The sequence below is a fragment of the Myotis davidii genome, unplaced genomic scaffold (genome assembly GCF_000327345.1).
Source record: "Myotis davidii unplaced genomic scaffold, ASM32734v1 scaffold49, whole genome shotgun sequence".
NCBI classification, from domain to species: Eukaryota; Metazoa; Chordata; class Mammalia; order Chiroptera; family Vespertilionidae; genus Myotis; species Myotis davidii.
Window position 1 is genome coordinate 79,896 of NW_006300375.1, and position 13,107 is coordinate 93,002.

Below are 13,107 nucleotides of genomic sequence, written 5' to 3' on the forward strand. Positions count from 1 at the left end.
TATTGGGGGACACTGTCACCTTTCTTCCAAGGTACCTATTCTTTTAATTACTTCACTGGCATCTCTCTGGAATTTTGATACATCATGCACTCCCTGTTCAATTTTTTGTTCTCTAGGCTTCTATATGCCCATCCTTGACAGATGATTTTCACTTTCTCCCTCTTTGCTTCCCCTGAAAATATACCTCAGAACTAGGTTTTAGCATCTCTTCTTTTCATGCTCTCCTTCTTCATCTTCTCTGATTTCATCATTTGTTCTGGCTTTAGCTTCCATAGGGTTTTTGAAAAATCCCAAACTAGATTCTACATATTTTATCAGTTTTTATACTGAAAAATAGAAATTAATTATTTCTTATTTAAGTTTCTACTCAGAGTAGCTATGGTAAATCCTGGAGTAATTTTAGATTTCTTTTTCATTCCTCCCCTCCCCCCCCTCCAGACAATGCTATTATCGGATAGCATAATTCCTTATGACTTAAAGTTTCCAACTTTCTTCTTTAATAAAAGAAAGCCGAATACTGAATAATTAACTGGAGAAGCCACATACTTTTAGAAGGCTTCATTCTGTTTTAATAAAGAAAAAAACCCAGGTTACATTTGTAGCATAATTCTTCAGACTCTAGTTTTACTTTAAAGGATGCAAACATAATCCATTCTTAGTATCTTAAAGCACTCGTCTCCCTTAACTAGTCCAGTGACCTCCAACTTGGCCCCAAATTGCGAGCTCTTTTCTCTTTTGTCAGCTCTTCAGAAAAGAATCCACCGTCTAATTCCATGATGTAAAAGCCTTGATAAATAATACCTGTGTTATTTACCGTGAGTTCAATTCCTGGCATGATTTGTTTTTTTACATATATGTATAATATTATATTAGAACTGCACTCTTCCTGCCTTGGTTTTGACTTTGGAGCCAATACGAGAGAGAACAGATATCACAGTAAGGGTGAAATGAATTCAAATGTGCTAAGTTTCAAGCATTTCTATAACTTTGAAGCTCCCGATACACATTAAGACATTACAAGGAGAGAAGAAAAGAGGCTTTCATGAGAAGAATATCCTGGAAAAAGCTGTGCTGTGTGTCCTGTACCCTCCAATCCCTTAGAGGGCTGTGCCTCTCTCCTCACTTAAATTCTAGAGAGCAGTGCTTCGCTGGCCATTCACAGAAGGGTTGAGGTTTTCTGCAGGAGGAGAATGCCCTGGCATGGGGCCTGATTCCTGTCATGGAAACCTAGAAGGTGAGCAGAGGCTAATTACTCTGTGGCAGAGCACAGACACTGCTACTGTACTGAAATAGTCCTTTACAAATTTATCACAGCAAAGGATTTGTGAGTGGAATGCATGGACAAGACAGGCCATGCTATAAAGAGTCACCATGTGTAGCCTTGCTCACATGGAACAGCCTGGAGTCTTCACAGAGAGAAGCTGGAGGGGCACATGTATAGCTGGGTGTCCTGGGGCTGAGCCAGGAGCCACAAGAGGAAACTCAGAATAGAGAATTGCCAGCCAGCTCACTCGAGGTTCTGCAGGAGGGAAGGGCCGGTGGGAGACTTCTGGAGATCACATGAAAACACCCTTTAATCATCTCCCAGGTATTCTGAGGACGTGTCTTTAACTACCGTGGACTTAGAGATCATAGAGCCATCCAGCCACATAAGAACTGTCCTACTTCTCCCTTGTTCCTCTTTAACCAGGGCTGAGAGGGAAATAGCGACTGGTGGATTGGGGAGTGTGAGCAGGAGAAAGGAGAAGCCAACCACTGGAGGCTCTCAGCCCAAGGCAGACCAGACCTCAGGAGAAATGAGATTTAATGGTAAGTTAAGATATGGTTTTGATAATTATATAGAACTAGGCATTTAAAATTTCTACTGAAAATGATAGTAGGACCAAATGATTCCTAAGAGCACAAACATTCATAGGCCTACCATGGTTCTAATTCTTTCATTCATTGCTCCATCTCCAGCACCAAAATGGTACTCCATATGGTGATACTAGTGTTTGAATGTGTCCATTGGACTTCATGCAGGGCTAATGATTGCTCTCAGAAAATACTAATGGAAAAATTGCATTTTGGTCCTAGTTTATGCAGCAAAATAATTCAATATACCTGTTTTAAATCTGACATCTTTTAATATTTTTACAAAGGCTAGGTATTAGCCTTATAGTTTTAGTTGTCCAATTTTTTTCAGTAAGTCACACTAGGAAAAGCCTGTATTTATGTATAATTCTGTGTTCTGTCTCTTTGTATACCCGAGGCTGCTCTGTTTTCACCTTCCTCAAACTCCTAGCAACACTTGAGTTGGTTAATCTCTTCCTTCTTTTTGGTTTCCTGGGTACATCCTTCCCTCACTGACTGGTCCTTGTCTTATTTGTCTTGAATTTTTCTCTCCTACCTGAACTTTAAGTGCGGGAGTGTCCTATACCCCAGTTTTGGACTCCCCTCTTCACCTTCTCATCCATTTCCATGGCTTAAGTACCTCCTATGTTGGTGATGTTTAGGTATTTATTACCAGGTTCAACCTTTCTTCTGGGCATCCAGACTTATGGATCTAACTTCCATCTTGGCATATTGTTTTGGATATATAATAGACATATCAGAATTGATCTGCAAGAAAAACTTGATCCATTCCCCCAAGTATCTCCATTCAAGTAACTGGCTTCCAATGTACAAACCAAAAACCTGGGAGTCATCCTTGATTTTGCCATTTCCTTTACGCCCACACATCCAATCCAACAGCAAGTTCTGTTGTTTTTTTCAGAAGATATTTCTTTATGTTCTCTTGTGCTTCTACATGTCTTTCAAGAAGAGACCCTACTCTCTTTGTTTAGAACTTTCTTTTTTTTAAAAACATATTTTATTGATTTTTTACAGAGAGGAAAGGAGAGAGATAGTTAGAAACATCGATGAGAGAGAAACATCGATCAGCTGCCTCCTGCACACCCCCTACTGGTGAAGTGCGCGCAACCCAGGTACATGCCCTTGACCGGAATCGAACCTGGGACCTTTCAGTCCGCAGGCCGACGCTCTATCCACTGAGCCAAACCGGTTTCGGCTAGAACTTTCTTTTCAAGGATATTTGTACAGCAAATAGCCTTAGAAAATTCAGGGTCTACCTGTGGAGCAAAGAGCCAGCATATCATCTATATATATAAAAAAGCCTAAGCAACTGGTTGTTGGACCGTTCGACCGGTAGCTATGATGCACACTGGCCACCAGGGGGCAGATGCTCAACACATAGGCATGGAAACATGGAACAGACTGATGAATCTCAGAGGGACAGGGGAAGTGGGGAGGGCGGGAAGAGATTAACCAAAGATCTTATATGCATACTAGAGGCCTGGTGCATGAATTTGTGCACCAGTGGGGTCCCTTGGCCTGGTCTGCGGGGCTCGGGCCAAAACCAGCATTCTGACATCCCCAAGGGGTCCCAGATTGTGAGAGGGCACAGGCCAGGCCCCCACCAGTGCACGAATTCCTGCACCGGGCCTCTAGTCCCTTATAAAATATCCAGATTTCCTAATGTCCCAGTTCCTTCCTTGTAATGCAACCACTGACTGTGCAGCCATAACCCTGCCCAGTCTGCATGGCCTGGGGAAGTGGAACTCAGGAAACCATAGCCAGTGCTGACACCCTGGCTGTTGTTATTGCTTTGAGTCACAAAGCTTTTTTTGGCAGCATCAACAAAACTGTGTCAGGCTAACATGTTACCTTGTAAGTATAGTAGAATCTCAGACTCTGCAGTCTTTGACAGTTTTGGCAATGAGACTGGAATAGTTTTTTCAAAGATGAAGTATGAGGGCCTTATGGGCTGATGAATAGGATTTGAGAAAAGTCCCTGGGAATCAGTAGCAAGTATATGGGCCAAATTGAATAGTAATCACCTATTCAATAAATAGTGATTCACCTTATTGCCTATTAATGAGGAAGACTTGGGAAGGGAGCTGCGGGCTGAGTAACAGAGGTAGATTCAGATAGGGTTAGCTGGACTTGTGCTGTATTGTTGCTCACTTTCCTCTGGGGGTGGGAGCAGAGTGGGGTGAATTTCCAGTCTGATTCAGGTCTGCCCAATGCTAATAACTAGTACTAAAATTTTTCCCAGTGGGCAGAGAGTTGTGCTTCCTTTCACATAAAAGGTGCAGAGACATACACCTACACTGAGCATGAAAAGAGGGCCCTTCAGAGAGGCAGAAACCAGGTGAATTGTTTGAACTTTGGCTGGTTCCCTTTGGAACATGACGGGGCAGGGTGCATCGTGCTTATTAAGGAAGAATGACAGCAGTTGAGCTCTCTCAGTGCTTGTCCCCCGCTGAGATCTCTCAAGCCAAATTTAGATCCATTGCACCGAGGTCTCTCATGCCAAATTTAGATCCATTGCAAGATGACAAGGTCTCAGTTGTTTTATTTTGTAGCAGAACCTGACTGCAAAAAAAGAAGCTTCAGTGCTGTCTGTGAGATTTCTCTGAGATGATGAAAAAAAATGCTCAGAAGGCACAGATATTGCATTCACTAATATTTGAACTCTTACTGACCTGGATTAGGTTTAAAATACTGACAGAGTGCTGCACTAAAGACTGAGAAACGGACGCAGAGAAATGTAGGTAAATCCTTGCATTCAGCTGCAGCACAGGTGAACTTCCCTAGCCCTTACATTAAACTAGGTAAGACCTTAAAGTATGTTATCAGGAGGAGACAGCCAATGCCCTGGATTAAGATGGACTCCTTCCAGAAAGTTGCTGCTGTGCAAGTCAAGGCCAAGTTAGCTGAAATGCGCAAAGCATGTGCCCAGGCAGAAAGCATCCGGCTCTGACTTCTGAGTCAAGGAGTCCTCAGAATGGAGATGAATAGTAACACTAATGGTGATCTTGCCATCCAGTTTAGGGTTGCGGATGCTTAGAAACACCAAACCTTCATTTGGTTGAGCCATGAGAAATTAGTCTCTGCTTAAGTCTGAAAGCCCATGTGCCTTGCTTATTGGCACAGGGCTGCTCTCTCCTTCCATACTGCCTGGTTCCTCCATACTCCATATGCTAAAGGATAGGGCCACGGTCTCCCCATTCCCCAAGGGTGGCTGAAGTCCATACACACCAGCCCCAGTATGCTGGGCAGGGGAGAACGCCGATTTTTATGCTCTGTTAGTGACAAACAAGTCACCATTCTACCCAGAGCTGTTAGGGGAAAGGTAGTACTGTGGCTAGAATGACAAGTGAGGCACTGGCTTGAGATGCAGATTTAAGGGGGTACCAAAAACTCAGTAATCAAGACAAATATTTTATTGCAATATTTTTAAAAAATAAGACTTCACACTAAAAACCCATGATGAAGACAGCACCGGCATTTCAATAAGGGCAGGATCAGTCACCGGGCTGTGCTGTGACATATTTAATCTTAAGGCAAAAAAGAATAATTAGTAATACTGGCCCTCTTCTGATCACTGCCTATGCAGGTGTCATCTAGCCCACTTTGCATTGCTAGTAGAAATTGGGACTTGGTGAACCTACTAAGTGCTGACACTTTGGTTACAGTGTTGGCTGTGAGTAATAAAGTCCTTTGTGAATCAGGAGTTACCAGTTTTGTCCCAGCATCCCTGAAACTGTGGCAGGCTAGCTTGTTAGGTGGCAAGATGGGTAGAAAACCTTCACCATTCTTGGCAGGTTCTCTCTCCATTGTTAACATCCTACCATCAACTCTGACTGGAGCACCTACTACAGCCACCTAACCAGTCTCCCCACTCCTGCCTTTGATTTCTGTCATATCCATGTCTTTAGCAACTTGATTTTCCCCCTAAAATGTGAGATATTAAACTATTCTTCTTAAAATATTTCAATGGTTTCTTTTTTCATATAGAATAAAATCTGTGCTTTTTGTGATAGCCTATGAAGTCCAACATGATCTAGCTCCCTGCCTACATCTCTTATAAAATCACTCTTCTATTTGCTTATTAAAGTGGGGCCATACATACTTTTCTCTTTTAAGACATTTTTGCCTAGAAGTGGTTGTACTTGCTATTTCTTCTGTCTAGCACATAGAATTCCCATGCTTGGCTCTTTCCCATCCTCCAGTGGAGTATTATGAAATAGACACTAGTAGGGGTGGCAAATATTTTTTAAAAGAATTTGAGATTCAATATATATGTTTTTAAATCTTCAAAATAGTCAACATGGGAAAATCAGAATTTCTCTGTAAGTATTTGAGCCTTGTCAAAATTCTGGAACCACCTCTGAAGACTCTACCAACTGTAGGTAAAGTTCTCAGTGGTCCCAACCCCAATAACAATGCAACGTCTGGATACTCAAAGGATGGTCCCTCATCTAGCAGCATCTCCATCACCTGGGAGCTTGCTAGAAATTCAGACTCTGGGCCCCATCCTTTCTTATTTGTTCAAGATCCCCAGGTGAGTTATATGCACATTAAGTTGGAGAAACTCTGAGGTAGCATAGCTACTCTTCCTTCCATCATAACACTTACCCCTGCATAAGTTATCCTGCACTTTCATTCATTCATTCTTTACTCTCTCTCTCTTCCTCCCCTAGACTATAAGTTAAAGAGAGGAGGGACTTGCCTATGTTGATAGCTTGTATCTCCAAGGCCCATAGTAAGTGCTCAAATATATTTGGAAGACATAAGTGAACAAAACACTCAGTAGTTACCATTAATGAATTCCTTTATGGGTAAACTTTCTACCTAACATGGTCTCGTTTTTATTTGCACCATTTATACTATGTATTGGATCCTTGACGGCTCAGTTTGATTCTCACACTCTCTGGAATGGTTTTATTGTAGTACAGAAGGAGAAGGAGATGGCCTGGATATTTCTCAAAGATCCTTTGAATTTTCATATTTTTACCCAACTTTTTACTTGCTTTGTTTGGATGCCTGTAATACCTCCAATTAGTTTTGGTTGTTCTAGGCTCTGCTCTTTCAAATCCAGCCTCCCTATTAAGGATTGACAAGCTTGTGGTATAATGTGGAAGGCATGCATTTGGGTCTGAAAAACATGTTCTATTTCCTAACTGTGCCACCTGGGAAATTAATTATCCTCTGAGTCTGTTTATTAATCTTTTCAGTGGATAATAACATTTGCTTTCCAGGGTGCTAATGAGGATCGTAGGCTCATGTATGCAAAGCATCTCACAGAGAGAGCTCTCAGAGTCCATCAGGAAAGGTCCATTCCTCTTACTTTTTACATCATGTCACCTTTTGCCTGAGCAAACAACCCAACCAAAAGAAAAGAAAATTTAGAAAATTGCGAGAACTCAAAGTCCTTAAACACTATTTAAATGAATTCCTCTGCCTCGTATAATCTGACCATGTTGCTAATTTCCATTCGTTTCTCACTAGACACCACCTACCCCCTAAGCCATATTCCACTTGAATATGACCAATATTGCTGTGTCCTGCTTGGTTCATTTCTGTCTCGCCTCAAGAATATTCCCTCTATTCTCCAACTATCGTCATTGCACTTTCTCACCAAGGTACAGGGTGAAATCGCACCTCTTCAAGGAATAGTCCAGGAAAGACCAAGCTCTTACTGATCTAACTCTTTTTTGAAACTCATAGACATTTAAGAGATTATATCACCAATGTAATTATAAACTCTTCTGTGTTAATCCTGAAGTCTTTCATGCTAGTTATTTTTTTCCTCAGCTGGGATATGAGATTTTTGAAGGTTGGAATCATGTTTTATATTTATTTATAACTCACAATGGGTGGCAAAGTACTGAGTCATAAACCCTGCAGACTGATGTCCAAATTCATTGTAGCTGCCTTTAAATTATTAGGTACTTTTCTAATGCTGCTGATTCTATCTGAGCCACATGGTTTCGCTCTGGGAAATTTTAAATCTCAGTCTTGTTCTGCAATTTCTAGAACAAGGGTCCCAAGTTCTGATGCTTATAGGGTCCATGCAGATTCATAAGGGAAGAGAGCTGGGAATAAGAATTCAGGGATTGGTGGGAGTGAGGACAATAGGAATGAGAGCATCCTGTCTAGAGGCATAGGCACCACTCCATTCTGACTAACTGTTGCATGTAGGAATTTGAGCCCACATGTTTTACTTTGATAAGAGAAGCCAGGATTGTGGATATTTACATAAAATTTCTCAATTTTCTAAGTATTTCAAAAGAGTGCAGGCCAAACTAAAGCTATCTGGGCAACAAGAACATGTGCCCTAGCCAGTTTGGCTCAGTGGATAGAGGGCCAGTCTGCGGACTGAAGGGTCCCTGGAGGAGGCAGCAGGAGGCAGCTGATCAATGATTCTCTCTCATCATTGATGTTTCTATCTCTCTCTCCCTCTCCCTTCCTCTCTGAAATCAATATATATATATTTTAAAGAAGAAGAACATGTGATTCATTAGAGTAGTGTTTTTCAGTCTTGGTTGCAATGAGAGTCACTTGGGGAGCTTTGAAAGATTCTGATGTCTGGGTCACGGATTAGGCCAACTAAACCAGAATCTCTGGGGTTGTGTCCCAGGTAGCATTTTTTTCCCCAAAGCTACCCAATCGATTCAATGTGGAGTCTAATTTGAAAGCCAATGTGTTGGATCCTCCAGTCTACCTTTGATTTCTTCTGTAAATTTAGGATTGGCATTATTTGCAAGGAGTACCTGAGATCTAAGATGATCTCACTGTGATTGGATGCATTAATTAGGACCTTAAAACACTCTCAAACCAATAACTTTTGCCCCATTTGCCTAAGGACTTCTGCCCATGTGGTGAAACCTCTGGTATCTTCAGCTAATTCTGTTGAGTCGGTTGATATATATTGCTATTATGGTAAAGGGGAAAAATCATATTTTTGTGTGTTATAGAAATAAATGCTAATTCACTCAATAAAATTAAATTTTTATAATGCTATTTGTTTATTTTTAATAGTGTATTCTGCTCTGTTTTTAATTAGATTTTGAGAATAAAGTTTCATACATCCAGGATAAAATAATTAACATTGTAAGTATATTATAGTCCCAATTCCCAAAATCACATATGCTAAGGATAGTTTCCTAAGAACTTAAAATAAAAATCCTTACAGATCTAGAGGAGTGAATGTGTACATGAAGGCAAAAAATAAAAAGAAATAAAAATGGGGGCATTAAAATATATTAACTATGATTCTCTATTTAAATCCCCACCCTCTAAAGCTTCAAACTGCCATGTGGTTTATATAATATGACCTTTAATTTTGCTTTATCAATTCTGATGTTTTCCTTTTGGACAGATTTTCTAATTTTTTAAACAGGTAGTCTTAGAAGCCCTGACCATTAACCCAGCATTGAATATGTGGTCTTTATTTTCTTGCTCTTTCTTGAAAGTAGTCCATAGGTTTTAGTCACATGGCTATGAATAATTAAATGGACTAGGTACCATAATATTGCCAGTCTCTTGATCCCATCCTTTAAATAGCTCTGTCTTTTATTGAGCTGCAATATCCAAGATTTTGATAATGTAGGAATTGCTGATGAACAGAAGATTTGGGGACTATTACAGCCTACAGAGGCACTTCATTTTGTGAAATCATGGCATAACAAGGGAACCATTATGCCTCTGGAAAACTTTCATCTGTGACAATTTAAGAAATATAGAGAATGAAATCCAATTGCCACAAGAGAAAAAAGATTTATATATTCACTCATTGGAAGATATTAAAATCAGAATTATAAATGCAAAAGCTACTGATGGATGGTTTCAACAGTTTGAGAAATTATGGTGGAATGATGAACTATTTCTTTCAGAAGAGATGATGATATAGAAGCCCAGAAATTTGAACTATATATTACTAAAGACTATATGAATAATGACTTAATTAGGTTACTTGGATATGTATATATATATCGCTCTGTGGTAGCCAGGTCCTCCTGTGTCTAATTTGAAGTACTCTCATTAGGCTTTTAATGGTTTAAGACTTATTTGCTTATCATTCACTTTCGAAATTTAATTAAAAGTTTTAGAGGTATGTGTGACTGTGTAGTACATTTTCTCCCACTTGTTTATAAATTGCTTGAATGACCATGATTTACATTATCTTCCCCTCTGTGCCTAGCCCAATGCTTTGCACATAGTAGGCCCTGATGAAATACTTTTAAAACATAGTGAATTGATTTCCATGTATAATATGGCGGTTCATCATGGCATTTGTAATTACCTACCTGATTGCTGAGATGAAATAAAAGGAGCCTATTTGAAATCTTACATAGCAAAGCATTGGCAGGATAAAAGAAGAAGGAAAAGAAGAAACCACTGAAAGACTTACTCTGTAATCACTTGATGTCACATAAAATATAGGGAGGAAGGCCAGCCAGATGATGCAGGTGGTGTACATGGTGAAACCAATGAACTTGGCTTCATTGAAATTTTCTGGGCACTTCCGCGTTTTGAAGGCGTACACAGTGCATAAGATCACCAGGACCACGTCGTAGGTAAGTGAGATCAACATGCTGGAATCTCTGACATTGCACTTTAAGATGACTGTTTCCCGCTTCTCTGGAAGGGTGTACCGCCTGGTGCCCGGAGCCTCCAGGATGAGCCACACAGACACCACCACAATTTGCACCAGGATCAGACCCAGGCAGATGAAAACCTGAGAACTTGGGCTGATGAACTTTGGCCTCTGAGCGCCATTCTTTACCCCATCGAAGATGCGGGCGATGCAGTTTGTTTTGGTCAGCAGGGCTGAGTAGCAGATGGCGAAGGAGGTCCCAAGTCCCAGGCGGCGCAATGCACAGATAACTGGGGACGGCTTGGCAATGTAGAAGAATGTCATGCAATAGGAGAGACCAACTCCAAACAATAAGATGTAGCAGAGCTCTCGGCCTGATGCTTTGACCAAGGGTGTGTTGTTGTGCTTGATAAAAACAGTCACAACCATGCATGTGCACGCAAAACCCAGGCAGGCGATGGTGACTGGACCAATGGCCCAGGCATCTTCCCACCTGATGTAGTCCTCAGGAAGGTCAAAGCAGCCAGATAGGTCTGCAGTGGGCCACTGCCCAAGGCCGCAATCCGTACAGGTAAACTCATCAGCCAGGTATTCGTAGGGCTCGCAGGGGATGCAGATCCAGCAGCAGACATCCCCTGGTTGCATATTCTTCATTTCATTGGGGGCACAGGGGTCACTGCACTGGGAAGTGGGGACTGAGTTCCGGGACCAATGGATAGAGTCGACATCCAGCGATAAGGATTCTGCCCAGTGACCAACCTTCAAGTAGGAATACTTGTCACCCACGTACTGAAAATTGAACACGTTGTACCGTCCCATTCCATCTCCAAAAGCGTCAAACTTGACAATGCTATCTGCACCTTGGTTTGGGTTGAACGGAGCTGTGACATGTAAAGTGAAAGAAACAAAGAAAAGAGAAGGAACACTGTTTAGGTGTCTTAGGTGTGATCAGTCAATTACTTTGTCATATACTTAGCAAAACTGAAATAACAGGGAATAGGGCTTCCAGAGCTGAAATAATGTAACAATTACCATTGAATTTACACATTAAAAGCTACTAGAATACTCATGTATTCATAAATTCATTCACTGAACATTCCTCAGTGCCTCCTGCATGCCAAGGGCCAGTGATAATCAGGAATATAATACAGAGCCAGCCTTCAAAGGAGCTTATTGTGTAACAGGAGAACTGGCAAACATGTGGTCATAGTCTCTGTGGTGTGTAAATATTCATTTCTTGAAAGATTTCACAGTAGGAATTGGATAAAACTTTGTATCTCATCCTTATTGCATATTTATTTATAGATAGCCACTTAATTTATTTTCGTGAAAATATACAATTAATAGAATTTTTCTTCCTCAAAATGAAAAAAAATTTTCACTATGTATGTATTGTATGCTTATTTTAAACAGTTTAAATGGTTCAACAGGAAAAACAGAAAATCTACCTGAAATCCTTCAGTGTTAATATTTTCACAGGTTGGAGTATATACATTCTGACTACATATATGCATATATCCGTGTATAGCCTGTTCATATCCACACAAACACATATAACCTGAATATTTTTAAGGCACTGACAGTCTGAAGAAGGTGGATAACTGTGCTTCAAAGTCTGTTCCTAACTGTAAAGGGTCAGTAGCCCTCAGTCAAATGACCTTCTCGAACCTTGTCCCTTTGGTATAGCTCTCTGTGACTTCCTAAGCAGCAGCTCTCTAAGCATCTATGTTTCTCCTCTTCTAGTTTCTGTACATCATGTCTCTCTCACCAATATCTGCTGCCACTCTCATCACCAATTGTTATGTCACCTACTCTGAACTACTGTGTACATATTATTTCACACTGCCAAACTTTGCCGTTTCCTCAGATGTAGAAGAATGTTGCTTATGTCTGAATGATGCATAGACCAATTGTCTTAGTCGGATTGGGCTTACCCATATTGAAAAATAGACCCAAAATAGTTTAATGGCTCAAACACAATGGCATTTTATTTCTTCCGCATGCAGCAGTCTACGGTCGTCATTAGTGGGTGTCTCTCCTCCACTCGGCGATTCAGGAACCCAGGTTCCTTATATGTGGGAGCTGTGCCAATTTCTAGAGCCTTGTCTTCATCCGTGGGAAAGGAGAGTGTAAAGCAGTTATGCCAATTTCCTAAATTATTGATTAGACATTAGTTACGGGGCCACACCCAACTTTGAGAGGCTAGTGAATGTGGTTTAGCTAGCGTGCCCCATTACAACCCTACCCTGACACGAGAAAGGGGAGTTTGGAGGCCACTGTGATTGCTGACACTGCGGGGTTTGCTGTCTTTGTTGCCTCCTCCCTGAGCTCTGTCCACCATTTCTGAGGCTCACGTTGGTTCACCCGGTGGGAAACATCTTACTGTTCTTGGGTGCGGGTATTTTATGGAGGAAAAGCACCCCTTGATTCCTTAATGAAATAAAACTTCAAATGTTACCAGAGAGCCCTTTCCTGCTAAAGACCTATAGGTGCCCCCTGGGGGCTGGCTAGGTGGTTTACAGGAACATTTCATAGCATATACAAAGTCTGTTAGTCACTGTAGTCCCTTATGCCAAATTTATTCCTCACTTATTATGACTTTTTTCTATTAGTGATCTTGTAATATCACCTGCCATTTGACTTGACTAACCTTCATCTAGCTTTCTGCCACTTTCACCAAA

General features: G+C 41.0%; 1 protein-coding gene across 2 annotated transcripts in view; it reads right to left on the reverse strand.

Moving 5' to 3' along the window:
* Nucleotides 1–13,107, reverse strand: part of GRM3 (glutamate receptor, metabotropic 3) — a 198,471-nt gene that overhangs the window by 14,136 nt on the left and 171,228 nt on the right. For both annotated transcript variants that reach the window (XM_006777143.2, XM_006777142.2), the window contains exon 4: nt 10,241–11,307. In XM_006777143.2, coding sequence (XP_006777206.1) covers nt 10,241–11,307 — 1,067 coding nt within the window. The remainder of the gene's footprint in view (nt 1–10,240; nt 11,308–13,107) is intronic.